The following is a 26,917-nucleotide window of genomic DNA, read 5'->3' on the forward strand; positions in this document are numbered from 1 at the left end:
TCATCAGGCTAGTGTTAAGATCATGGGAACCAAGTCATGCATCTATGGTTTCAGACAACTCCTGTAGTGAAATGCACATACAAATGAAGGGAGGCATGTGTAAGTTTAGGCAGTAGTGCTCATCCTCCGTGGCTAGCCTTCCAGCGGGGTGGAGGCGAACTGGTCCCTCTGAGGGCTCTGCTTCAGATCCTGCGGTAGGCGGCTCAGCTACTGCTCCATCTTCTGGCACCGGATGCAGCTCGTATGTGCTGTCGGCGAGATTTAGCTCTACACGAAGACAGCATCAACGAATGCAGGAGTTAGCACTTAGACGGTTAATTCAATAACACTTGTTACATCAGAGCTTGCTATCCAAACACCTAAAAGATCATTGACCTGAAAGATCTTAAAAGGGGAGCACCTAAGCAAGTTGCTCAAACTTATCTGTGGGTCAGAATGTGTCAAAACGTTTGTGCGCGTGCGGGCTAAGCACTTTCCTTCTCTCTACCTGCTCCTGTCTTGGGCAGAAAGAGAGAGAAATTTCTTCCTGTCATGTCACGGAGGGGATAGCAGTTATTCAACTCTAACAAAGTTGATTCAGATATGACACGCGCACGACCGTGCAAGTTGGTAAATACAATTCATTATTAGATTAGAGCAAGTGTACAACAACCAAAATGGAGAATATCACATTGCGTATCCGTATTCAGCAAAGATGTCACTATTCTTCTACTGTTACCCAATGGCAGTCACGCATCATCGAGCCAATTTTAGTTGCTTGCTGCTGCGGACATGGCTGCAGCTCGTGCTTGCTTCGCCTTGCTGTACTCGATCAGCTTGTCGACCTCTGGCAGGATTGCCTTTGTGGCATCTAAAGCACCAAAGCGCTCCACCCACGCCTCCGAGAGCGGGCTTCTGGTGTCGTCAAAGAGCTTGATGCCACACCGTGCCTTGCCCACATACACCAACGGTATGAGGCCCCCAAGCACGATGTCCAAGTACCCCACGCTGTCACCTCCGTGAAAGATTATCAGAGGGCTTGAAGCGTGCACTTTGTCTCGTGCCGCCTGCGTGTTAATATAGGTCAGGAATAGCCCCTGGTGTGGCTTACAGAGAAGGATCTGGAACCATCACGTCCACTAACGGAGACGGATCCTTCCAGGTTGTTACCGTGATCACAGATTACACGGTTCCTATCTTTGGCTATCCTAACTATGGCAACAACCTGGGGCCCACCATATACTTTACAAGTATAACAGATTTGTCTAATACTCCCCCTCAATCACAACTTCCCTAAGTTGAGATGGTACTTAAAATTTTCCAGCTTGCGTACACTTAATGCCTTAGTGAATCCATCTGCCACTTGATCCTCTGAAGGAACGAAGTCAATCTGCAGGAGCTTGTTATTTACCCTTTCTCTGACAAAGTGAAAATCAACTTCAATATGCTTCGTTCTGGCATGGAACACAAGATTGGCTGCAAGATACTTGGCGCCCATGTTATCACACCACAGTCATGCAACAGGTGGACTTGCCACCTTCAATTCCTTTAGTAACATCTGGATCCACATGACCTCAGCAGTTGCATTTGCCAAAGCTTTATATTCAGATTCAGTGCTTGACCTTGATACTGTAGCTTGCTTCTTGGCATGCCATGACACAAGATTATTTCCGATAAAAACTGCAAATCCACCAGTTGATCTTCTATCATCAGGACAACCAGCCCAATCAGCATCTGAATATGCACTTACTAAAAAGGACCTTGATCTATTAATTCTTAGATCAAGTTTGACACAAGATTTTAGATACCTTAATATCTATTTTACTGCCGCTCAGTGAACAGTTGTTGGTGCATGAAGAAACTGACAAACCTTATTTACAGAGAAGGCAATATCTGGTCTTGTCAATGTAAGATACTGAAGGGCGCCCACTATACTCCTGTATCTCGTCATATCTTCAGGACCTAGCGGAACTCCTTCGTAGATCGAAAGCTTCTCACTAGTGGACAAGGGTGTACTTACAAGTTTGCAATCAGCCATATTTACTCTTCTCAACAAGTCATTCACATATTTTTCTTGTGTAAGAATAATTCCATTCGAGGTTTTACTTACCTCAATACCAAGAAAATAGTGTAAGTCGCCCAAGTCCTTTAGAGGAAATTCACTATGAAGATCCTGAAGAAGAATTATTACTGCTTCCGGTCTTGAACTTACCACAATTATGTCATCAACATAAATCAACATAAACATAATGACATCTCCTTTAATGTAGTAGAACAGAGATGTATCTGCCTTAGAACCTTTAAAACCAAGATCACAAAGTTTCTTACTGAGCCTTGAGAACCAAGCTCTTGGTGCCTGTTTCAATCCATATAGCGCCTTGTCTAGCTTGCAGACATAGTCTCGTCGAGTTGGATCTTCATACCCAGGAGGTTGTTTCATATACACCTGTTCCTCAAGTAGTCCATGCAGAAAAGTATTATGTACATCCAGTTGCCTGAGAGTCCACCCCCTGGATACAGCAATAGAAAGAACAACTTGAATGGTAGCAGCTTTAACAACGGGACTGAAAGTGTCCTCATAATCAATGCCATATCTTTGCTTAAACCCTTTTGCAACAAGATGAGCTTTATACCTGTCCAAGCTGCCATCTTGTTTACGCTTAATTTTATATACCCATTTGCAGTCAATAATATTCCGCCCTTTCTGAAGAGGAACTAGGTGCCAAGTATTATTTTTCATGAGAGCATTATATTCAGTATCCATTGCCTATTTCTAGTTGCTATCTTCTAGAGCTTCCACTATATTGCAAGGTTCACCAGTAGAGGAGAGAAGAGAGTATTTGACTATATCGTCAGTATAAACCTTCTCCTTGCGAATGCCGCTTTGCAAACGGGTCCTGGGGCGCTGGATTCGCTGAACTTCTCCCCCTGCCGAGGGAGCCACAGAAGCTCCGAACTCCTGCAGCACATGTGCCGAAGCGGATCCGGTCGGCTCTTGCGCCGGGTCCAGTGCAGCAGATGAGCCTCGCGCGATATCGTCCGCAGGCGGTTGGCTGGGCCTGGAGTTCCGAGCGGATCCGCCTGACCCGCTTGACGCCATGGATGCGCCTGCCGCGTCCGTTGCAGGTGCGGGAGGATCAGCCTCGAGGAGGGCGCCCGAGGATGCTGCGCCATGTGCACCTTCATGTGTTGGCATGTCAACCTGCATTTCTTCATCAACAGCATAGATATTGCTAGTAGGATTATTTGGAAAATCAGTCGCATGATCAGTCAAGTTACTAGCCCCTGTATTAGTCGTGAGAGGATTAAGTAAAAAAGATGGTAGGAGATTAATTTCTTCCTGAAAACGACGGCCAGCGTTGGGACCAAGATTCTGGAAAGGAAAAAGGGACTCATCGAATGTGACGTCATGAGAGATATATACTCTACCAGAATCTGGGTCAAGACACTTGAAACCCTTGTGAAAAGCACTATATCCGAGGAAGGTGCACTGTTTGGATCGAAACTGGAGTTTGTGATTATTATATGGTCGTAGGTTGGGCCAGCACGCACATCCAAAAGTGCGAAAGAGTGAATAATCTGGCTGTTTTTGAAATAGGTGATTTAGAGGCGTGTCATAGGAGAGCACCTTGCTGGGGATGCAGTTAATTAAATATGTGGCTGAGATGAAAGCATCCCCCTAGAATTTTAGTGGCACAAAGGCGTGTGCAAGAAGAGCGAGCCCAACCTCGACGATGTGGCGATGCTTACGTTCACCTGCGCCATTCTGCTGATGCGTGTGAGGGCAGAAAATATGGTGTGTGATGCCGACTTGAGCAAAGAAAGGATGGAGTTTCTGATACTCGCCCTCCCAGTCTGTCTGCATAGTGATGATTTTTCGGTTAAAGAGGTGCTCAACAAGGGATTGAAATTCTCGAAACTTTGAAAAAACTTCAGATTTAAACTTAAGGAGATATATCCAGGTGAACTTACTGTAATCATCAATGAAACTCACATAGTATTTGTGTCCACCAACAGAATTTGGCGCTAGGCCCCACACATCAGAATAAACAAGTTCTAAAGGATGCTTAGAAACAATACTAGAATGAGGAAAAGGCAACTGATGACTTTTAGCCTTCTGACATGCATCACACACTGAATATTTATTTGAATCCAACGAAACAGGAAGATTAAATTGTCTAATGACTTTCTCCACGATCGGAGTAGCCGGATGACCTGAACGATGATGCCATCTATCAAAGGAAACTTTTGCAGCACTATAGGCTTGCTTTATTTGGCGACCAGCTGGAAGAGGATAGAGCCCATGATCACACCGTCCTCTAAGCAGAAGTTTCTTCATTGCCTGATCCTTAATCAAAAAGAAATCAGGGTGAAATTCTATAAAAGCTGAATTGTCAGAGGTGAGGTGATGAACAGAGACAAGATTTTTGTTGGCTTTAGGAACATAGAGGACATTTTTTAGATGAAGATCACGACTAGGGGTTGTAACAATAGAATGACCAATGCGACTAATTTCCATACCTGCCCCACTCGTCGTGTGGACCTGATCATGACCCTTGTACCTGTCATGAACTGACAGTTTCTCCAGGTTGCTATTAATGTTGTCTGTGGCGCCGGAGTCCATGTACCAGTTGGTGTCTACTCCATAGGATGTAGTTGCACCTGCATATTTTTCATCTGGTACAAACTCTTCATCAAATCTGTACCAATAAATGTCAGCCTCGTGGCCCTTCTTTTTGCAAACCTGACACCTGGGCCTGCTATCCGGCCCACGTGTGTTGTTGTTGGCGCCGTTAGGGGCGCTATGTTGTTGACGAGGTGGTCCGCTGGAGCGCCCGCGCCCGCGACCAGAAGACCCGCCGCGCGAGCGCCCTCCACCACCGCGTCCTCACGATGTGCCGCGCCCCCTGCTGGCCGAATTAACGGAGGAACGCCCGTCACGTTGTAGTAGATCCATTCGCTGCTCGAATGCAAGAAGTTGGGAGTACGCCTCTCCCACGCTGAGCGGTTCAATCCTGTCGGTGAGGGACGTGACGATCGGGTTGTAGTCTTAGTCGAGCCCGGCGAGGATGTAGGAGACCAGTTCGTCGTTGTCGATGGTCTTCCCAGTAGATGTGATCTCATCAGCGAGAGACCGCATCTTGCCGACATACTCGGCCATTGACATACTCGGCCATGGAGAGGTTGCCCTTCTTCATCGTGGTGAGCGCAATTCTGGTGTTGACGGCGCGCGCTCGAGTCATCGAGGAGAACATCCCCTTGACAGCTCTCCATGTTTCAGCAACAGTCTTACAGGCGGTTAGCTGAGACTGAATAGAACTTGACATATTTGAAATTAAATACCCTAGGACCTGTTGATCCGTAGCAACCCACTCTTCATAGGTGGGATTGGAGATCTCCACTTCTTTGCCATCCTTCGTCTCCTTGATCATGATTGTGGGGGCCTTTGCTGCACCTGTGAGAAAACCCTCCAGGCGTGCGCCCCTCACGGCTGCGAAAACTTGCATGCGCCATAGCGTGAAGTTGGTCTTCGTTAGCTTCTCGGAGACCCCTTGGTCGGCCAGGGGATTGATGACGACGATGGAATAGGATGTTGACATGGTGGGGGTTTGATTGGATTGGATCTAAGTGTAGACTCTGATACCATGAAAGATTAACAGAGGGCTTGAAGCGTGCACTTTGTCTCGTGCCACCTACGTGTTAATATAGGCCAGGAATAGCCCCTGGTGTGGCTTACAGAGAAGGATCTGGAACCATCACGTCCTAGTGCAAGTAACGGAGACGGATCCTTCCAGGTTGTTGCCGTGATCACATATTACACAGTTCCTATTGATTTATCTAATACTCCGAAGAAGGGCTTCCCCTTGGAGCACTCCTTGAAGGTTGCCGCCAGGGTCTCCACCGCCGCGAACGTCTCCTTTAGTGCCTCCGCTTGCTCCTCCCCCGTCTTGGCCCTACCAGCTCGGAACGTCGAGGCAAACAACTGCAACGCTCGCTCACATCCGTCAATAGATTTGACCAAACACTATTGGTAATGAATACTAATACGATTATAGGGTAAATATCATGAGGTGATAGTAAACGTGTGTGATACCTTGTCGTCAATGTAGGTGGCCCAGAAGCGAGCCATGGCACGTTCGGAGGGCTCAACAGGGAGCAGCGAGGGGGCCTCTGTGCGGAAGGCCTCGTCGATGTATTGCACGATGAGCTGAGATTCGCAGATGGGCTTACCGCTGTGGAGGAGCACAGGCACCTTCTTTTGCACCGTGTTGGACTTGAGGAGCAGCTCGCTCTTGTTGTAGTAGAGGTCCTCCTCCTCCACGTTCTCATAGCTCAGGCCCTTGAAGCTGAGCGCAAGCTTCACTTTGATCACAAACGGGCTCGTCCACGTCCCCAGTAGCTTCAGCTCATCTCGTCCTCCGGCCATTCTCTAATTTGTGCACAACAAATAGGTTACTCATTTTTTCTTGTGCTTTTGCTGTGTTCTTGATGATCAGCGTCGGCAAGAGCCAAGAGGGATGTATATATACCAGTGTTTGAGCGATGCCATTGTCCAGTACAACTTAATTAGTGGAAGATTGATGGCATCTTGAAATGAATCTTAATTGGTTCTCAGAAGGGTTGCTAGTTCAAATTATGGTATCCGATCCATAGCCATCACTGAACGGTCAAATTGCCAAAGTAGTAGAAAGTCCTGCAATGATATCTATAGATAGAACTTCATGTGTGACTAAATTGGTTGCTACCACTATTTATGTTTGCTAGCTAGTGTTGTAATGGACCAAGCAATGTAGAAATTTGGAACAATATACAAGGTTTGTTCAACTCCTTGGAGAAGAAGCTTAGGAAGTAGTCAACAGAAGAATGGTGCTACCTATGTTTTTTAATAGTAAAAGTTCCTGAAATTCCTCATGTTGCCTTCGCTGATAGCGAATGGGCTCCTCTCTTTTGACCTGGGGCTTTCCTTCGTTCCTATCGGATATCTCCTTGTGCTTTCTTTCTCAACAGTTCATGTAGAGATAATTTGACTTCTTCATGTAGAGATAATTTGTAAAGAGTAAATTGCACCCATCATACAGCAACTTGTCAAATGGGTGCAGATTGGTCCAAAAACTTGTAAAATGCTCAATCTAGTACAATAACTTATCAGGTGGGTGCGGATTGGTCCAACAACTTGTAAAATGCTCAATTCGGTGCAATAACTTGGCAAATTGGTGCACCTACAATCGAAACCTTATAATGACAATGTATTAAGCAAAGTAGATGGACATGTGAATTTTATTCCGGTCAATAATTTCTATTTTTTGTCCTTATAATGTTTGGACCAAAGGTTATAGACTTCTAGTCCTTAATAAATTATAGATGTGAAATTAAATATTCCTAATCAAAATTTAATCATTGTATAAAAAATAGTTAATACGAAGGCAAGTAAATTAAACATTGAAGGTTCTAGTCCTGGTCAAATATGTTACCATCACCTTTCTGATGCGAATATAATTTAGTCCGACATTAGCAAATATGTTGCTTATTATAATATTTGGACTGTGGATAAACTAATTTGCCAATTTATTGCACTAAATTGGGCATCTTACAAGTTCTTGGGTCAATCTGCACCCCCCTATTAAGTTATTTTACTAGATTGAGCACTTTACATGTTGTTGGACCAATCTACACTCACCTGGCAAGTTATTGTACTAGATTGAATATTTTACAAGTTGTTGGATCAAACTTCATGCACGTGACAAGTTGTATGGTGGGTGCAATTTACTTATTTGTAAAAGAAAAATTGTTAGACCACACAGAGGCATTTATGAGTGCTTCTTATTTATGGTTCATCCGCTCCATAAGCTGAGATCTGTCACCTATGTCGGGGCAGTTAATTTGGTAGTTTGAGGAGAGCTGGTGCGATAGAAAGTTTGTGGATGTGAAGGGAGTGTGCAGCTATTTCTTAACACCAAGTAGGGTCCTTTTGTAATTCAATTCAAAGTGTATACTACTTTTCACCCAAATCCTCAATTTATTTTTAGATCCTTTTCAACCATAATGTTAATTAGAATTAATACAACAAAAAACATGCATTATAGATATATGCTTTCCTTATTTCCCCATTTTAAAAAATGAACATTTTTACATACACTATCCAAAATTTTGCTATAAAGAAACTGGTTCAAAATTATTTTATAAATATTAGTTCAACATTTGACATGTACTAACATTTCAAATTTCTCTAACATTTCACATGTATTCAACATTTAAAGAAAAACTAGCTTGCAACTAATGCAAAAAAAACATGCATGAATATATTTTACTTTTGAAAAATTATGAATGTACTATATCATTAACTCAAATACTCTCTACATTTAGTAGAACTAGAGCCTTGGAACATTATTGTTTTGAGTTTACAACACTTTTTTATATGCTAAGAACATTTTTCTGGGTGCTTCGAGTATTATTTATTTTTTTATAAATTTTTTGTTTATAATTTTTTTTGTTTCCTTGTAACATCTATCTTGTGCTCAAAACATATTTTATTGTTATAGTGCTTTTTTCCTTCCTCCAAACATTTTTATTGCTTTAAGCATTTTATTGGTGCTCACGAATGATAGTCATATTTGCCAACAATGTAGGCTGCGTCAATAAATTGCATTAACCATTGGAGAACTAATAAAAAAGCTTGTTTGCATTAGTTAAATGATAAGTAGAGTTGTTTTTCATGATCATTGTATCAAGATAAAATATTTTTATCACTTGAGCAGCATCTAGCAGGTCTGGGTTCGACTCCTTAAAAAAATTATTAAAAAATGATTAGGGCTTCCCAAACTGACTTCGGTAGAAAAAGTAAGATATCTTTATCAGAAGAGAATGGAGGGAATATTAAGCAATAAGTATTTTTCACGGATTGTAACCAATGCCCATTGGTACACCAAGCCGGTTCGGCTTGTTTCTTGAGAATTGAGAAAATATATCGAAGGTACACATCAACACATTCCACACATAAACACACCACCACCACACAGTCCACACATACGAATGTATGTCTCCTTGGCATGCTAGAAATTAATTCGCGGCTGCAGCTTGGGCCTCCCTCATATTTGCGTACTCGACTAGCTTTCTAATGTCTGGCAGGAGCGCCTTCGTCTCATCCAGCTTGCTGAAGCGGTCTACCCAAGCGTTGAGGAGCGGGCTCCTAGAGGCGTCAAAGAGCTTCAATCCATGGCGTGCCTCGGCGGCATGCACCCATGCTACTAGGGCCCCAACCATGACATCCAAGTACCCGACGTTATCGCCGCCGAAGAAGGGCCTCCCCTTGGAGCACTCCCTAAAGGCTGCCTCTAGAGTCTCGACTGCTGCGAACGTAGGTTTCAAGAGCTCCATCTTCTCCTCCACTGTCTTGCCCCTGGCAGCCTGCACCCATGAGGCCAACAGCTGCAACATACAGACATCGATCAGCATAACTGCTTGGACTGAATTTGATGGATGTAAATTATTGTAAATCGTCCAGCTATAATAGGTATACTAACAAGTACTAACCTTGTCGTCCATGAAGGCTGCCCAGAAACGTGCCCTGGCACGTTCGTAGGGGTCAGCAGGGATGAGGGAGAGGCCTTTGCCCCTAAAGACTTCATCGATATACTCCACGATGATCTGTGACTCGCAGACAGGCTTGCCGTTGTGGATGAGCACGGGCACCTTCTTGTGCACCGGGTTGGAGCTGAGGAGGAGGTCGCTCTTGTTGCTAAGGTCCTCCTCGATGTACTCGTATCTGAGGCCCTTAAAGCTGAGAGCGAGTCTCACTCGCACAGCAAAAGGGCTTGCCCACATGCCGAGAAGCTTCAGCTCATCACCTCCGCTGGCCATTGTCGCTAGCTAGTTTGTGTTTTGCTCCTCTCTTGAGAATGGAGCAAAAGGAGAACAATATACCTGTGAAGTAGTGATTGTGTCGCCATGAGTTAGGTCGGTATGGAACCGTCAATGCATCATCCGTGACGCTTGCAATGCATTTGCTGATATAATATTCCCCAATGGCTTTAATAATTGTTCCTGTGTCTGTGTGGATCAGATGCTGTGTCAAGAGAACAATCAGTGGACCACCTAATTAACTAGAGAACTCTCGCAAAGGTTTACTCTTAGAGCGTAGCCGCTTGACAGCTTGGGTGACCTAGAGGAACGAGCTCAGCTCACACAACAGAAAGTTACAATGATCCTGCCGACACATATATCTTTCGTCCGGTATTGGACTGGAAGCAGCTCTACAGGCATGGATTCATCACAGGCAGAGTAAAGTTAGAAATTTTGATTGCAGTGGGGGCTTAAATTTACCCTTGAATTTTTACACGTATGTTTCGTACGTAATATTGCTACCCCGGGCTCATAAACTATTGCTGAAAAGAAATTTCAGGATGGCAAGATCGAATACATTATACTTGCGACACTACTGACTCATACAAACCAAAACGTAGAAAACAAAGCCCATCCTCGCTCTTTATTTCTGATCTGCCAGTAACACAGACGACAACAACGACATTGGGTAGCCTGAATTTTGCAGATCTCCATATCTTCCTCAGACACAAATGTCGGTAAAACAAATTTTTAGTTGTTCGACGAGGCTTCAGCTGCAGCCTGATCGGCCTGCCTTTTCTTGGCGTACTCGACCAGTCTGTCGACGTCCGCCAGGGCCGCCTTGGCCACGTCGAGCGCGCCGAACTGCTCCAGCCACGCGTTCAGGAGTGGGCTCCTTGTGGCGTCAAAGAGCCTCATTCCATATATCTTCTCGGCGGCGTGGATCCACGACACCAAGGCCCCGAGGGTGACGTCCAAGTAGCCGACGGTGTCGCCGCCGAAGAAGGGCTTGCCCTTGGAGATCTCCTTGAAGGCCCCCTCCATGTTTTCAACCGCAACGAGGGTCTGCTTCAGCCCCTCCGCCTTTTCCTCCTCTGTCTTTCCTTTGGCCGACTGTAAAAACGAGGCCAGAAGCTGCAACGTGCACAGGTATCATTGGTTTTTTAGGACGTCATCACTCGAAACCGATGAGTGCAAATGCAAGAAGACAAATCATCGCCCAATCTGGGGGTCTGAAGTAGTTGCGGAGACAGGAGAGTAGTACCTTGTCGTCAATGTAGGCACCCCAGAAGCGAGCAATGGCGCGTTCGTAGGGGTCGCTCGGGAGGAGAAGGGGACCGGTGCCGGCGAAGGCCTCATCGATGTACTGCACGATGATCTGCGACTCGCAGACGGGCTTGCCGTTGTGGAGGAGCACGGGCACCTTCTTGTGCACCGGGTTGGACTTGAGGAGCAGCTCGCTCTTGCCGCCGAAGAGGTCCTCCTCGACGTCCTCGTAGCTCAGGCCCTTGAAGCCGAGCGCGAGCTTCACCCGCATAACGAATGGGCTCGCCCACATGCCCAGCAGCTTCAGCTCATCACTTCCTCCGGCCATTTTCAGTACTGTTGTTTTCAGCTCGTTTCAGCTTGTGTGCTATTGTCCTCCTGAGTCTTGAGCTGACCAAGAGATAGAGGACTGTATATTTATACTGCTTAGGTGTCTGGGTATATGGATCTCATCAACGCATCATCCATGATGCTTGCAAACCAAGCCCGAGGATAGGATTTTCTGCAGCCACTTCATTTAGTGGCACGGTGACATAGTGAAATGGCTCTTGGGTCATAGAAGCAGCACAAGTGCGGAAACGTGACCTCTCAAGCTAGTTTTTCCACAACCAACAGCATACAGGAGCAGAGCTAGCGCAGCAAATCCTCGAGCTGATATGATATATACAGTCCATAGTTTAATTGTTGATTTTTGGGTTGTTGCAGCGGAGTACTATACAATGCTGTAGGAGTACTATATACAATGCTGGAAGTCCGGAACTCTGAGGTGTGGAGATTTGTTCAACTTTTCTTGGAGAAGAAACCACCACTACTAGAAAAACAAGAATTCCTGCCGGCCACATTTTGATCCGGTAACTAATACTAATACGGATATCTTTCGGTACCATTTGGTGCCAACCGGTATTAAACACCAACTGGTACTAAAAGGTAGGCTTTAGTAGCACCACCCGGTACTAATGTAATAAAAGGTAGGCATTAGTACCGAGTGGTATTATCACCCAATACTAAAAGCTTCTCCATGGGTTACTTCAAAAGAAAAGCATCTGCCGTCACATATGTTGTGTAGGTGAGATGGCAAGGAAGGCTCAAGCGAGGCTTAAGGTCTTGAGTTTGAATTCCACACACCGTGCACTCACATATTTCGCGTAAAAATCACGGGTGTCCGAGCCTCCCAGGGCACTCACATATCTTTTTAATTTTTTCAGGTGCAAAACTATTTATTAGCGGTTGATGTTACCACCCTTAATACTACCGGTTGCAAAACTGCGAACTGAAGTTCATTTCTTCCTTCAGTAGTGCAAAGTAAACGGCTCATGTCACTGTGGGGACTCACAAGCCATTCATATCCATTGGTTAGTTTAGACACGTCCATGTGCTGGGCCAAGCCGTGACAAATTTCCTTGGAGTAGAAGCTTAGAAAATGCTAAAATAAACGATAGCGCCACCCCTCCTTTTGTTTTTTGACCGTTTTAGAAACATACGTACAGGTAGTGAAAGCTCCTACATTCTGAGAGAGAAGTTTCTATCTGATGAGGATATAACTTGCCAGATAATTGAAAACTTTGCTGGTTCAGACATTTTAAGAGAAAAGCAAACCACATAGAATTTATTTTTTTTTATTACACAGAGGTATCATTATCTTTCTCTGACCTAGTGGCCGCCTCAACACCGAGACTTTTCTTTCAGTTGTTTACAGCGGCTGCTGCAACCTCGGCCTCCCTCACCTTGGCGTGCTCTACTAGCCTGTCGATGTCCGGCATGACCGCCACGACCTCCTCCAGCTTGCCGAAGCGCTCCACCCATTTCTCCAGGAGCGGGCTCCTGAAGGCATCGAAGAGCCTGATACCATGACGCACCTCAGCGGTGCGCATCCACGCTACCAGCGCGCCGAGGACGATGTCCAAGTAGCCGACGCTATCGCCGCCGAAGAAGGGCTTCCCCTTGGAGCACTCCTTGAATGCCCCTTCCAAGGTTTCTACGGCCGCAAATGTCTCTTTCACCCCCTCCGCCTTCTCCTCCTCCGTCTTGCCCCTGCCTGCCTTCAACCACGAGACCAAGAACTGCAACACACGCACATGGATCATCATACTGCGGATATCATTATTGATGCGATGCCAACTGCAAATACAGGATGATTTAGCCTTTGGGGGTACTGACCTTGTCGTCAATGAAGGCGGCCCAAAAGCGCGCCGTGGCACGCTCGTAGGGGTCGACGGGGAGGAAGGAGGGGCCTGTGGCGCTATAGACTTCGTCGAGATACTGCACGATGATCTGTGACTCACAGACAGGCTTGCCGTTGTGGATGAGCACGGGCACCTTCTTGTGCACCGGGTTGGACTTGAGCAGGAGGTCGCTCTTGTTGCGTAGGTTCTCCTCGACATACTGGTAGCTGAGGCCCTTAAAGCCGAGTGCGAGCTTCACCCGTAGGGCGAACGGGCTCGCCCACATCCCGAGCAGCTTCAGCTCATCACCTCCTCCGGCCATTCTCTGCTTTGTGTTTGAACAATCTCTTGGCTTCTCTGTCTGCTTTGCTCTCTTGATTGAGAGCAAGAAGACTATATACTTGTGATTGTGCTTGATTGTGATGCCAGTTCAGTTAGATAAGTAGTAAGCACTAAGGAACCGTCAACGCATCATCCGTGACGCTTGCAATCAATTTGATGGTGGATTATTCCACGTGCACTTAATTAAAGTAGCTGCGTATAGGTCACATGCTTGTCCGGATATGCAATCAACCACTCATTTCAATCTCCTACTTCTCGTGGTAGTATGTGAACGTAACAAACAGTGGAGTTGACCATTTTTACAATGCTCTGTGCATTGGTCCATCAAATTCGGATTGTGATTGTACTACTTGCATCTTTTCTTTTTATTGAGGCACTAAGCATATGAACTGATGCGGCTCTGCTCAACCAATTAACAAAAAGGAGAATATACAAATCATCAACAACTGACGGTTTTCTACCTGGTTATGGAATTAGCTATGGGCTAGTCAATCAACCCGTTTCGTACGGGCTAATAACTTTGAGAAACAGAATTATAAGATATTTACTAAAAAATAGGACCCATAGCTTTGTTTACTTTGATGATCTCTCTCATTTATTAAATACTTTAGCACAATACTCATATAGATACGTACTAATTCATATATAGTTGCAATATATTTTAGTTAATAATTACTCGATCTATGCACTCTTTTCATCCACATTTATATTTTTTTTTCAAATTGCATTGCACAACCATATTTGTTTGATATGGTTTGAGTTTAAGTTTAATTGAACCCTTACTTTGAGCTGTGTACAAATTAACGTGAAAATTGGTATATTCCAATCCCTTCCTCTGCACGTATACATGGTCTACACGGTGGTACATATCATACATCTCGTTTGGCATATATTTTGTAGTGACACATGTAGGTAATTTAAATTTAGATTTAGGTAATACATTAAGTTATTTTTAATAATAGCATCTATGAGTAATTTAGATCCAAAATCAGGAGAGTATTTTAAGCTATTTTTATAATGGTTAGATGCGTAAGTTTTAGATTAAGATCAGGGGTTACTTTACGATATTTTTAAAATTTCAGAGATGGATAATTTAGATATAAATTTAAACTAGGGGTTACTTTTTTCACAACTGTAGAGAGGTGGGTAAATTTTAGATATAATAGATCTAATGGACTATGATGATAGACCCTAGCGGATTGATAGCCGGATGTTTATGATTGTTTTGAGAATTTCTATAATTATTTTCTGACACGTCTCATGATGATTAATATGGAGACTAAAAAAAATTTAATTGGTAATAGTAAGATGGCCACATTGGCATCTAAACATCATGGCAACAAATAACACAGGAATGGAGGACCCTGGAATATTTTTTTTTTCATTTCTTTGGTAATACGGTTGTTTCTTGAAATTCTTTTATTTGTCCAAAGATTTTAAGTAATACGTAACTAAATTAGAGTGGTTTGGTTCTCAACTGGAATCAATAGCTAGAGAGTGGGAGAGAGCGCACACTTCCATGTTGTGATATTCTTTTATCAGGAGACAAAGGATCTTCCTTTTAAAACATGGATTGGTCAAACTCTCTGCTTTTTAGAGGCTGCGGCTGCAGCTGCGCACCTTAGGGATTGTTTGGATACTAGGGGCTAAACTTTAGCAGTGTCACATCGGATGTTCGGATGCTAATTATAAGGATTAAACATGAGCTAATTATAAAACTAATTGCAGAACCCCTAATTAATCTATCATTAGCAAATGGTTACTGTAGCACCACATTGTCAAATCATGGACTAATTAGGCTTAATAGATTCGTCTCGCGAATTAGACTCTATCTGTGCAATTAGTTTTGTAATTAGCCTATATTTAATACTTCTAATTAGTATCCAAACATCCGATGTGACAGGTGCTAAAAGGGTGGTATCCAAACACCCTCTTAGCTGATCAGTTGCACAGTAAAAAAAGAGCAGCAGCCGAAGCACATATCCTTAACAAAGTTGAACGCTCTCTTCTTTATTCACAATTATGTTCCTGTTTCCTGCTAGGCTGCTGCAACGCCTATAGCTGCTGCTGGGTGGCTGCTGCAGCTGCAGCCACAGCCAGAGCTCGTGCAGGATGGAAGATAAGGTATTCAGACTTGGCGAGGTCGCGGTGCAGTGAAGGGGACAACGGACAAGTTATTATGGTATGCACTGCCGAACTGGTTGGCCAGATCGTGGTGTTGCGTACCGCAACGCTTTCCTATTTTCCAGCACTGTTGTGTGGATACTGAAGTATATGAGTTTCCCATAGTGGGAAGATGACCTGCATGAACACAACGAACCCACAAATTGCGAAACACAAACCGCATGTCTCATTCCCAATGGCCAATGCCAACTGCCAAACCGCGCCGTACAATGCAAGAATGCGATGTGAAAGTGAAACAAAGCCCATCTTCTTTATTTCTAAATCACTTGCACAGAGAGCAAACTGTTCTATTATTTTTCAGGGATAGAATATCCGATCGAATCTTTCTCTGTCTCAATTACGATTACCGCAGAGCCAATCTAGTTGTTTGAGGCAGCGGCTGCCGCGTCGGCCTGCCTCATCTTGGCGTAATCGACCAGTCTGTCTGCTTCCGGCAGGACCGCCTTGGCCGCGTCGAGCGCGCCGAACCGCTCCACCCACGCGTTCAGGAGCGGGCTCCTTGTGGCGTCAAAGAGCCTGAAACCATAGAGCTTCTCGCCGGCGTGCACCCACGCGACAAGGGCCCCCAGCGTGACGTCCAGGTACCCGACGCTGTCGCCTCCGAAGAAGGGCTTGCCCTTGGAGAACTCCTTGAAGGCCGCCTCCATGTGCTCCACCGCCGCAAGCGTCTGCTTCAGCCCCTCCGCCTTCTCCTCCTCCGTCTTGCCCCTGAACGATTGCAGCCACGAGGCCAAGAGCTGCAACGCAGATATCCATCACAACTGGGAAGTGAAATACATGCAGATAGCTGGCACACAAAGAGGACAGCCCGCTGTACATGTTGTACCTTGTCGTCGACGTAGGCGGCCCAGAAGCGAGCAATGGCGCGTTCATATGGGTCAGCAGGAAGCAGGGAGGGGCCAGTGCCAACGAAGGCCTCGTCGATGTACTGCACGATAATCTGCGACTCACAGATAGGCTTGCCGTTGTGGATGAGCACGGGCACCTTCTCGTGCACCGGGTTGGAGCTGAGGAGGAGGTCGCTCTTGTTGCGGAGATCCTCCTCGACGTCCTCGTAGCTCAGGACCTTGAAGCCGAGCGCGAGCTTCACTCGGAGAGCAAACGGGCTTGCCCAGGTGCCGAGCAGTTTCAGCTCATGACCACTTCCGGCCATTTTCTACTTGTTTTGACTCGTTCTAGCTTGTGTTCTTTTTCTGCTGTGCTCTTGAGTCTTGAGTGGAGCAAGAGAGGAACTGTATATATATGCAGTCCTAGGGGTTGAGGAATGGATCTCATGTGCATCATCCATGATGATGGCGCTGCATATGAGCTGATGTTTAATTTGAGGATTAGGATTCTCCGTGGCCACTAAATTTAGTGGCACATAGGCCAAATTGAAAAGGCTCTTGGGTCATCAGAAGCAGCACTAGCGTGGGAACACTGATCATCCAAAACCAAACTTGTCCACACCAGTCCAATTTCATCTGGCTACAGGAGCAGGAAATCCTCGGCTGATTTGTGGCTGTTTCTTTTTCCGGATTTCCATGTGTTTCAGACTTCGAGTAAGCAATGTTGGAATCTGGAAGATTCGTTCAACTCCTTGGAGAAGAAGCCTAGAAGTATACAGCACATGACCTTTTGTATTGTTAGCCCCCTGCGTCGCCCAGGGCGGCTCAGGTGGAACCCTAGCCGCCGCCGGCCGAGCCCCCTCTCCCCCACCCTTGTGCCCTCACCACCGCCCAAGCGCGCCAGCGGAAGCCCGTGCAGGCACGATGAAGGCAGCAGCAGGGCTCTTCTCTTTGCCTGACATGCCGCCCCCGGTTCCCATTGCAGCGATGGCGGTGGCCGGTGATGGCGCGGCATCGTAGATTTGGACCCACCTCGGCCATCACCAGCATTGGTAGTCCTCGGCGTCGCGTCCCTCGCATCGCCTGTGTCGCCTCCCTGGGGGTGGCTTGGGTGGAACCCTAGCCACCGCCGGCCAGGCCCCCTCTCCCCCACCCTCGTGCCCTTGCCGCCACCTGAGAGCGCCAGCGGAACGAGTGCTATGAAGGTGGCAGCGGGGCTCTTCTCTCCACCCGAGATGCCGCCCCCATCCCATGGCGGCGGCCGGCGATGGCGTTGTAGATCCGGCTCCGCCTCGGTCGCCTCTAGCGTCCTCGTGAGCAGATCTATCCACCCGTGGTCGTTGGCGTTCTAGAGAGTGGCGGCGGTCTACCGGCGTCGGGGTGGTGGTGTCGACTGGATTTGGGCGCGATGGCTGCTGGTCAGCTTCAGCCTGCGGTAGTGGCACTTCCTGACACTTCCCCGAGCGGTTCTCCGACCTCCGGTGGACCTCGTGCTTGGGCTCGTCGTCTCCGCCCTGGCGGCCGAGTCCTCACTAGAGGTTGGCGCTCCTCTTGGGTTCCTGTCAGCGAGTGGGGGGTAACGGTTGGCAGCCTTTGCGTCTTCGGTGCCTCCTGGTGGTGTCAGCTCCACTAAGCGGGGCTGCCCAGCAGGTTTGGCCACAAGAACGCCGCAGATTTTTTGTTGGGGTCATGATGTGGTCGTGCAGGAGCTACGGGCGAAAGCTTTACCCGATTGGTGTCGGTGCCAGCAACGACGGTGTCGATTGGGCGTTGTTTCCCTCTGTTGAGGCGTTTGTTGTGATGCTCTCTGTAAGATCAATGGTTTTCTAGGTGAAAACTTTACTCCAGCTTGCCAGATGGGTGGTGACTGCGTCTTCGACGTCATGTCCTTCTTGGAGGCGTTGCTTTGTAAGTCCTTTAGCCCGACCTTCATTACCTAAGATGGAGTCTATTGAGCGAGCGATAGAAGACAAGTATTCCAAGTGCAGCATCAAGTTTCTAAGCAGATGAAAGATGTTCCTTGGATCAAGTGCAATAGGCTTACAACAGGGTATTTGCAAGCAAGCGTTCGTACAATGTGTGGGTGTATACGTTGGATGCCAGAGAGAGAGAGAGAAAGAAGGCCCGGTTTCCCTTATATAGGCCAAAGGCCAGGCAACAACGTTCAAAAATGGAGGAGGTCTCGACCTCAGAGGTCGAGCGGTGTGACGTGGTCGGGTCTTCCTTGCACCAAGAGGCCTCCTTGTCCGGTCCCTTTGGCTGATTGTGGACTTCGCATGCCTTGTACGATGGTTCCTGTGCGGCGTGGGTTGCTTACGCATGGCCCGGCGGATGTATTCTTGGAGGTATTCCCCCGGTGTCTGCTTGCATCTCCTAAGGTCCCAAGAGTTGCCGGGTCGGGTGTATGTACCTAGAAAGTTGCTGATGAAAATTTGGCGGAGGTCAGACCAGTTGTGGATGCAGTCCACCTGGAGATATTCCACCCATGCTCGAGCCGAATCCGCGAGAAAGATCAGCAGGTACTGCATGATGAAGTCGTTGTCGTTGGTGCCACCAGCTTGGCAAGTGAGCCGGTAACCTACATCCAGATGCTGGGGTTTATATCCCCAGTGTACTTGCTGATGTTGGTCGGGGCGTAAAAGCGCTCGGGAAAGGGCGCGGAGCGTTATCCTTCTCCCAAACGCCTTCGAGCTCAGGCCGTCTGGGGTCGGGGGGCATGAGCGCACGTAGTATCGGTCGCGGCGTTCCGCGTGGTCGTCATGGTCGTGATGACGCTGTTTGTCGGACTCCGCGCGTTGGCGACGTCGTGCCTGGAGCGTGTGACGCGTGTCGTGCGCCCCGCCCAAGCGGCTGTGTGCCGAGGCCGCGGGGTGCCGTGGCGCTAGCGCCCCTCCCGCAGGTTAGCCAGCTTCCTGTTGGACACCTACTGGTGCGGCGGGGGCGCTGGACCCCTGGGGACCGCCTGTGCTCCACGTTCAGTGGTTGATGCTCGTTTCTTGTCTCCTTTGGAGGGAGCTCTCCACCTGCTGGACCACCGCGGTCTCAAGCAGATGCTTAAGCTCGCAATGGATGCGCAAGCCCTCAAGATCCTACGGCTCAGGGATTAAGAGTAGAATCGTTGCCGCGACGGCCACATTCTGGTTAGCATGGGCGAAGCGGTGGACTCCGTATTCATCGCGCAAGATTTGCTCATGCACGCGAAGGGAACGATCATGGGCCGCTCCGTCCGCCTGTTCTCCACATTGCTTCTCGAGCTCGATGTGAGCGCGCTTGCCGTCGAGCTCAGCCGCTTCGGCAACGAGGCGTTCCACATTTTCGCGGAGGTACGCCTCGCTTTCCTCCGACATGCGCTATATTGACTGTGCGCGCAGCCCGTCAGGAGGGGTGTGCTCCGCGAGCTTCGCATGAACCACTCCCTCAACAGGTTATCACGGTGGACGAGGTCCACCTCCGACGAGGAGCTGCTCACAAAGTTGATCTCTAAGAGGTCGTGGAAGGATTCCGGCGCGTACTCCGCCACACCGACGAACGTGGGGTCCACGGGGTTGAGGCAGAGCCTGCGCTCGAGGTCCATCTAGAAGAGCTAGGCAATGTCTCGGAGACCATATGACAACTGAACCGTAGGGTCCCAGAACTCACTCTCCAGGGGGAGTAGGGTCTCCCACGAGAGCTGGGGGAAGACGTTGGCCAGCGCATAGAAGGTGCGCTGGTAGGCCTTGGGCTCAGGGTCCACCCTGAGGTGTACGTTGATCTAACACACTAGGGCGTCACCATCGGTGGGCAATGCAGCGGGTTGCCACTTTGCAGCGCCCCCTCCAGCTCAGGCTGGACAAGGAGCCCCTCTTCGAGAAGATGCAAATGACCTAGCTAGTCGACGACGAAGTCCAGTCTTCCGAAATGGAATGCCTGGGCTGGAAGAAAGCTAGGGACAAGTTGCAACACGCCCCCAGCATTGACACCGAACTCGAGGCTCTTGAAGCGAATGGTGTCACTAGGGGCGGTGCCGCCGCCAGCGCTAAGACCGAAGGAGGTCATCGAAAGCTAGCAAGGAATGCGCGACTGCCCCTACCTGGCGCACCAACCGTCGGTGTTTCAGACCACTGACTTGTGGTTGTACATCGTGCTCTGCTCACTTACGATGGCTAGCACACAAGAGACAAGGAGTTATACTGGTTTAGAAAATCCCTACGTCCAGTTTCGGTAGGAGTCGTATTCCTTGGATCGAGTGCACTGGACTTACAATGGGATGTTTGCAAGCAAGCATTCGTGTGATGTGTGGGTGTATGCGTTGAATGCCAGAGAGAGAGAAAGAAGGCTCGGTTCCCCTTATATAGGCCAGGGGCCGTGCAACAACGTTGAGAAATGGAGGGATTCCCCAGAGGTCAGGGGTTGTGGCGTGGTCGGGTCATCCTTGCACCAAGAGGCCTCCTTGTCCTGTCCCCTTGTCTGGTTGTGGACTTCACACGCCTTGTACGGTGGCTCCTGGGTGGTGTGGGTTGCTTACACACGGCTCGGCCTGCTCCGTGGCGTGCTCCCGTCCCGTCCGCCAACTCCGTGGCAGTGAACAGGACGGGTGCTGTTGTTGTCGTCCGTACTGATGACGAATGGGCGGGCTGTGATTAGTGGCCTGGATGGGGTGCGTCGCTCGTCTCAGCTTTTCCCGACCTCTTTAGTGCGCTCACGACCGCTCCTCACCATAACATCTATCGCTGGGTCCCACCTCACCTGTGGGACCTTATCGGGCCTGGTGTGGTGGCATGGCCTTGATCTTGACGGTTCTTCTTACCGACGAAGGCGATGATGATGCGGGGGCGCGTGGGCGCGTACGTGGCCTCATCCTACAGGCCGTCCTATGCGGTCTGAAGGGTGTAGCCTCACCCTCGAATCGTCGGCTCCCCTCGCCCGGTCATGTCTCCAGCGTGGGGTGGTCAGGGGGGCACGCCGTGCATTTAATACCTCTCATACGGCGCAATTCTTCCTGAGTAGAGGAGTGGGTGAGGTGTTGTGGGCCCCGCCCCTGAGCTGGCTGAGCCGACGAGTCATGGCTCTTGTCTTCCGACCAAGGAGGTCGGGCGGTGGGCCGCAACGTCGTCTGGGCTATTTCCAGGATGTTTTCTAACTGTTGGGCCTTTGACCTTTTGTCACCTAGTTGCCTTAGCCCCTTTCCTGAGGGTACCCAGCTATCCATCATTAACTATCCAATAAAAATGTGCACCGTGACTAGATCGTTTAAAAGCTTCCATTCACTCCTGAGTGCGCCTTTCCGATTATTAAAGGATATACATTATCATCCGTTGATCATTAAGAGAGTAGACCATGACCATGCACCATTGGTCTCTCACACAAAAATACGCGTTTACTGGGTATCCTGACCGATGTAAGTACATATCAAGTACGTTGACACAGCACTGAAAATATGCTGATGGCATAGAAGACTGGTTGGAAGAGGTACAACCGTACAAGCACGAAACCACTTTGTACTCTAAAGTAATAACAATCATCTGAAACAAATGTTACACAAAAATACCTCTTTAGTATCAGTGGTCGATATAATTAAGCGTACACATCAAGTACGTTGAGGCCTCACTTCACTACAAAATTTGCTCATGCTGATAGAAGACTGATAAGAAAACGCACACTCACGAAACCACTTTATATACTCTAATCGAATATTGTAAAGCATCCTAAACAAATTTTACACTTACACAAAATTAACTTTTTGACAAAACTCACGAGACATCCAGGGTAACACTCATTGCACAACGACCTCATAGAAACTGACCAACACGGCAACACTGCCTTATTCTCGTACTATATTGGAACAGAAGCTGAAACAGAGTGCAGCGCCCAAGACGCCCCTTTAGTTGCCTGCACCGGCGGCCGCAGCCGCTTGACGGGCCTTGCCGAACTCGATCAACCTGCTCACGTCGGGCATGACTGGCTCGACGGCTTCCAGCGACCAGAAGCGGTCCGCCCACGCCGCCAGGAGCGGAGTCCGTTCGGGGTCGAAGGGCTTGGCGCCCTGCAGCTCTTCATTTGCTCGCACCCATCCGAGCATGCCGCCGAGCACGACGTCCACGTACCCGACGTTGTCGCCGCCGAAGAATGGCTTCCCCTTGCCGCAATCCCTCAGGGCTCCCTCCAGGGTCTCCACCGTGGCGAGAGACTGCTTCATTCCCTCAGCCCTATCCTCCTCTGTTTTGCCCCTCGACGCCTGGGTCCAAGCGGCCAGCATCTGCAGGTCCACAGCACGCGTACCCGATCGGTCAACGAAACCATCTTGCAGCAAATTAAGGCGCTTTATGCGATCGTTTGGAACTTTGAGCGATTTGTTGCGTACCTTGTCATCGATGTAGGCAGCCCAGAAGCGAGCGATGGCGCGTTCGTAGGGGTCGGCGGGGAGGAGTGGCGGGCCGGTGCCGGCGAAGGCTTCATCGATGTACTGCAGGATGACCGACGACTCGCAGACGGGCTTCCCGTCGTGGATGAGCACGGGAACCTTGTTGTGGACGGGGTTGGACTTGAGGAGGAGCTCGCTCTTGTTCCTGAGATCCTCCTCGACGTACTCGTAGCTCAGGCCCTTGAGGCTGAGCGCGAGTTTCACCCGCAGCACGAACGGGCTCGCCCACATGCCGAGCAGCTTCAGGTCGTCGCCTCCGGCCATTTTCTGGTGCCTCGAGGTCTCCGCTAAGATTATAGCTTGTGTCTTCGTTGGTTTGTTCTTGGTGACCGTGGAGGGAAGTGCCCGGCCGTCTATATATAGTCAGGCGCAGATGATGCACATCATCGTCTGTTCAGATAATAACTCTTTTGTTTGACATGATATGTTGCGTTGCGTCCGACGTTTATTTATTTTTCAGATTGTTGGAACGTTCTAGAAGCCGTTTACTTGGAGAAGGATCCAGGGAGCACCATCCATGGCGGCAGTCAATTTTATTTTTGGTTATCATGAGGTCACTTCTGACGACACAGAAATTCGCTACGGTTTCAACTTCCAAGAGGCATGAAGTCATCGTCGATGTATTTCTTGCCAGTGTGTACGCACTGCGGCACAAATCAGATGATGCTAGTTTTTTTTTTCTTAAATCTCTATCTCTATCTAATATTAAAGTGAGGTGATTTCTTCCGACAGTCGTGATTATTTTGCAAAAAAAGTCTCTTAATTTTTTCTAATCAACATGCAGTCCTTGGAATATTTCTTGACCATTTTGAAAAAAAGATCCCCAAACTTTACTGCAATTGACCCGAGGTCCAACCTTTACTCCTATTCTTTTGTCCCACCCACACGGCTCGCGTGGCCAACCCTTCCTGCGCTCACCACGCACTACAGTTGCTCGCTCGAGACCTCACACCCCCTCTCAACGACGTCCGTTCCCTTCAGATCCGGAACTAAGGCCTCCACGTCTAGCAATTGGGGGCTCAATTTTGCACTTAATTGTAACGATTTGGAGTGAATTATAGAAGGGAGGTGGATGGAAATAAGAAGAAGAGGAGAACACACTCCTGCTCATGGCGGCCAGAGGCGCTGTGGCCTAGCGCTCGAAGCAGGAATGAGGCTAGGCACGGGGAGGACAAGGCTTGCCTGGGTGACGACGAGGATGACAAGATGCGATGGGGCAAGATGCGGGTGGCGTCAATGGACAAAGAGGTAGCGACTAGCTGGATGACGATGAGTACGGGGGAAATCGAATCAATAGATAAAGCGAAGGTTAAATGGTGATTTTTTTAATTTTCATGTGTGGGTCCCACATAATAAACAGATGGCATGAAGCCACCCACAAATGTCTTCAACTATACTTACAAAGAGAGGACTACTAGGGATAACGTATCAACATATTATAAAATAAAGCTAATATATTAGAAACATAAAGAACGTGAGAGCGAGTAAGGACTCGTAGCAACGTATGGTCATTTCTGCTAGTAAAAAGATAAAGGTGTTAGGAAGCTGTGATTTGGTTGGGCCTTGACAGAAACTACAAAAAGGAGCAGCATCGAGAGTTATCAGAAACAAGTCTCATGTTCTTCACGCTCCTCCCTGTTGCTCTTCCTTCCCCTGTACTCTGATCTTCTTCTCCGGTGATCCCTAATGAATCTCTAGTCTATTTCCATTCCCTTGCTTTGCTGCCCTTTCCCGAATTCTACTCTCTTCCTAAACTCAGCTACTACTGTATCACACTACCACTCGTATTGTTCTGTTGGATTAAGGAAGAGGGTTGCTAACTAAGAGATCTTTTAAGATCTTTTACAGTGCATAATACTACCCTATACCATTGTTCGAAAAGGACTCGTATGTAAGGATCTGATGGTTGAGATTAATTCTATACTACTAAAACTTTAAGCTGTAGTATAGGTAGTATGCATGAGTAGTATGGGTAGTATAGGGGTATAATTGGAAAGATCTTAAATGACATTGTTGAATAGATCAATTCTTTCTTACTTATCATCTTCTTTCTTTTTTATTCCTCTTCTCATTTCAATCGGTTGCTAGGGTTCCTCGTTTCCGATCGCTAGGGTTGCAAGGGGCGTCGGCGGGCGGAGGTGGCAACTCCGGCAGGCGGCGGCGACAACGCGGCGGGTGGCAGCGACTCCGCGGTGGAGGAGATGCTCGCTGCGCTGCTACTCCACGGCGTCGCAGGCTTCGGCGCCCGGAAGTCAGGCGGCGCCGCGGCGAAGCGCGCGTCCCGGCTTGAGGAGGCTGCCTGCACGGAGGCGCGCACTGTGTGCGTCACCGGTGCCAGGTCCTTCGTCAGGTTCACCGTCGTCGACCGGCTGCTCCACCACGGGTACAACGTCCGCCTGGCGCTCGAGACGCAAGGTTAGTATGTTGTGCGTTGCCTGGTGGGTTGGTGGAAAATCCCCCATTCGAGGTGGTCCTTATACTGCAACTATTCCATTAAAGCAGGCAACAGATCCAGATGCTGATGTATTACTTGCATATGAAATGAATGGAGATGTGAGCAAATGTGACCTTTCTTTTCATAACCGAAATTTTGTTTTACATAGTCTTCAATCTAATGTTGAAGTCTGTTTTAAGTAGTTTTTTTCGCGATGCTGTTATCCCAGTTAGACATCTTGTTTCTCTTGTCATTTAATCTGGATGTGTTATGTACTGTATCTTCACATGTTACAAGTTATCATGTATAGATCCTCAATCGTGACCATGGATACCCAATCCGTGTTGATGTTCCTGATGTTATTGGTGCACGTTCTGTAAAATGGTTGGACAGTATCAACATAATCGAGGAAGAATGCCAGGCTTTCAGAAAATATGAATGCTATGCTTTTTCAACTTTATTTTTCAATGTTCAAATCTGACTGCTATTCTCGACTAGGGTTTTTCTACGCAAAAAAATTACAAAATGTTTCCACCAACCGAGGACTGGGAAAATATTGATTGGTCAACTAGAAGGCCACGGATGGACTTCCCTGTACAGGTATACAACATTATCAATTCATCTATGCTAATCTGTTCTGCTTGGCTTCCGGAAAACTTAGGTGGTGTTTGGATGCGAGGTACTAGGAGGGGTCATATCGGATGTTCGGATGCTAATTAGGAGGATTAAACATGAGCTAATTATAAAATTAACTGCAGAACCCCTATACTAATTCGCGAGACAAATCTATTAAGCCTAATTAATCCATCATTAGCAAATGGTTACTGTAGCACCACATTGTCAAATCATGGACTAATTAGGCTTAATAGATTCGTCTCGCGAATTAGACTCCATCTGTGTAATTAGTTTTGTAATTAGACTATATTTAATACTCCTAATTAGTATCAAACATCCGATGTGATAGGTAAACTTTATGAGCATGTATCACTTATCTTACTTTTGATCAAGTAGTCTGCTATCTGTACACTGGAAGATGTAGATGTTATCAAGGAAGAAAAGGTTAGTGTTACTTCCTAATAATTTACTCTGATATTGCATCCTGTGTGCGTACAATGGACTAGAATAAAATCTTATTAATGCATGGCTATCATCACTTGCCGCAGGCTAGGATTGCTGGACCTGCACTTTCAGGTGGTGACCGTGGCATTGAGAGAGTAGATATATCTGTTGATGGGGGTAAAACCTGGGTCGAGGCTCGCCGATATCAGAAAGACAACGTGCCATAAGTATCTGATGGACCCCAAAGTGATAACTGGACTTGGGTCCTCTTTGAGGCTACATTAGGGGGTGTTTGGATAGCAGGTGCTAAATTTTAGCACCTGTCACATCGGATGTTCGGACCTTAATTAGGAGTATTAAACATAGTCTAATTACAAAACTAATTGCACAACCCCTAGGCTAAATCGCGAGACGAATCTATTAA

At 47.7% G+C, this 26,917-nt stretch overlaps 3 protein-coding genes across 3 annotated transcripts; all 3 read right to left on the bottom strand.

Moving 5' to 3' along the window:
- Positions 1 to 749: 749 nt before the first annotated feature.
- LOC101762564 lies at positions 750 to 9,952 on the bottom strand. Its single transcript, XM_014805821.2, has 6 exons — positions 9,511 to 9,952; positions 9,046 to 9,405; positions 6,074 to 6,409; positions 5,825 to 5,962; positions 2,900 to 2,907; positions 750 to 987 (listed from the first exon to the last, which is right to left on the bottom strand). The coding sequence occupies exons 1-6, from the start codon at positions 9,835 to 9,837 to the stop codon at positions 750 to 752; spliced, it is 1,407 nt and encodes a 468-aa protein (XP_014661307.1). The 5' UTR covers positions 9,838 to 9,952.
- A 306-nt stretch (positions 9,953 to 10,258) lies between these two features.
- On the bottom strand, positions 10,259 to 13,645 carry LOC101763376. The gene is made up of 4 exons (XM_022829757.1): positions 13,243 to 13,645; positions 12,771 to 13,145; positions 11,084 to 11,434; positions 10,259 to 10,953 (listed from the first exon to the last, which is right to left on the bottom strand). Exons 1-4 carry the CDS (start codon positions 13,567 to 13,569, stop codon positions 10,570 to 10,572), a joined length of 1,437 nt encoding a protein of 478 aa, XP_022685492.1. The 5' UTR covers positions 13,570 to 13,645; the 3' UTR covers positions 10,259 to 10,569.
- A 2,353-nt stretch (positions 13,646 to 15,998) lies between these two features.
- LOC101764179 lies at positions 15,999 to 23,379 on the bottom strand. Its single transcript, XM_004983801.3, has 7 exons — positions 22,941 to 23,379; positions 22,464 to 22,835; positions 20,738 to 20,742; positions 20,220 to 20,334; positions 19,950 to 20,174; positions 16,600 to 16,929; positions 15,999 to 16,510 (listed from the first exon to the last, which is right to left on the bottom strand). Exons 1-7 carry the CDS (start codon positions 23,262 to 23,264, stop codon positions 16,133 to 16,135), a joined length of 1,749 nt encoding a protein of 582 aa, XP_004983858.2. The 5' UTR covers positions 23,265 to 23,379; the 3' UTR covers positions 15,999 to 16,132.
- Positions 23,380 to 26,917: the final 3,538 nt, after the last annotated feature.

Source organism: Setaria italica, chromosome IX, assembly GCF_000263155.2.
Source record: "Setaria italica strain Yugu1 chromosome IX, Setaria_italica_v2.0, whole genome shotgun sequence".
Lineage (NCBI taxonomy): Eukaryota > Viridiplantae > Streptophyta > Magnoliopsida > Poales > Poaceae > Setaria > Setaria italica.

What these genes read in the sequence shown, in the direction of transcription:
- LOC101764179 (XM_004983801.3), bottom strand. Translation starts at nt 23,264, where the DNA reads ATGGCCGGAGGCGACGACCTGAAGCTGCTCGGCATGTGGGCGAGCCCG. An exon ending in GTGAGTTCTGGGACCCTACG is followed by an intron (nt 20,175 to 20,219) that starts GTTCAGTTGTCA and finishes TAGCTCTTCTAG; the next exon opens with ATGGACCTCGAGCGCAGGCT. An exon ending in CCGCCTACGTCGACGACAAG is followed by an intron (nt 16,511 to 16,599) that starts GTACAACATGTA and finishes TCTGCGTTGCAG; the next exon opens with CTCTTGGCCTCGTGGCTGCA.
- LOC101762564 (XM_014805821.2), bottom strand. Translation starts at nt 9,837, where the DNA reads ATGGCCAGCGGAGGTGATGAGCTGAAGCTTCTCGGCATGTGGGCAAGC. An exon ending in CAGCCTTCATGGACGACAAG is followed by an intron (nt 9,406 to 9,510) that starts GTTAGTACTTGT and finishes TGTATGTTGCAG; the next exon opens with CTGTTGGCCTCATGGGTGCA. An exon ending in GGGAGGCCCAAGCTGCAGCC is followed by an intron (nt 6,410 to 9,045) that starts GCGAATTAATTT and finishes TGCACAAATTAG; the next exon opens with AGAATGGCCGGAGGACGAGA.
- LOC101763376 (XM_022829757.1), bottom strand. Translation starts at nt 13,569, where the DNA reads ATGGCCGGAGGAGGTGATGAGCTGAAGCTGCTCGGGATGTGGGCGAGC. An exon ending in CCGCCTTCATTGACGACAAG is followed by an intron (nt 13,146 to 13,242) that starts GTCAGTACCCCC and finishes CGTGTGTTGCAG; the next exon opens with TTCTTGGTCTCGTGGTTGAA. An exon ending in CAGCAGCCGCTGTAAACAAC is followed by an intron (nt 11,435 to 12,770) that starts TGAAAGAAAAGT and finishes AGCTGAAACGAG; the next exon opens with CTGAAAACAACAGTACTGAA.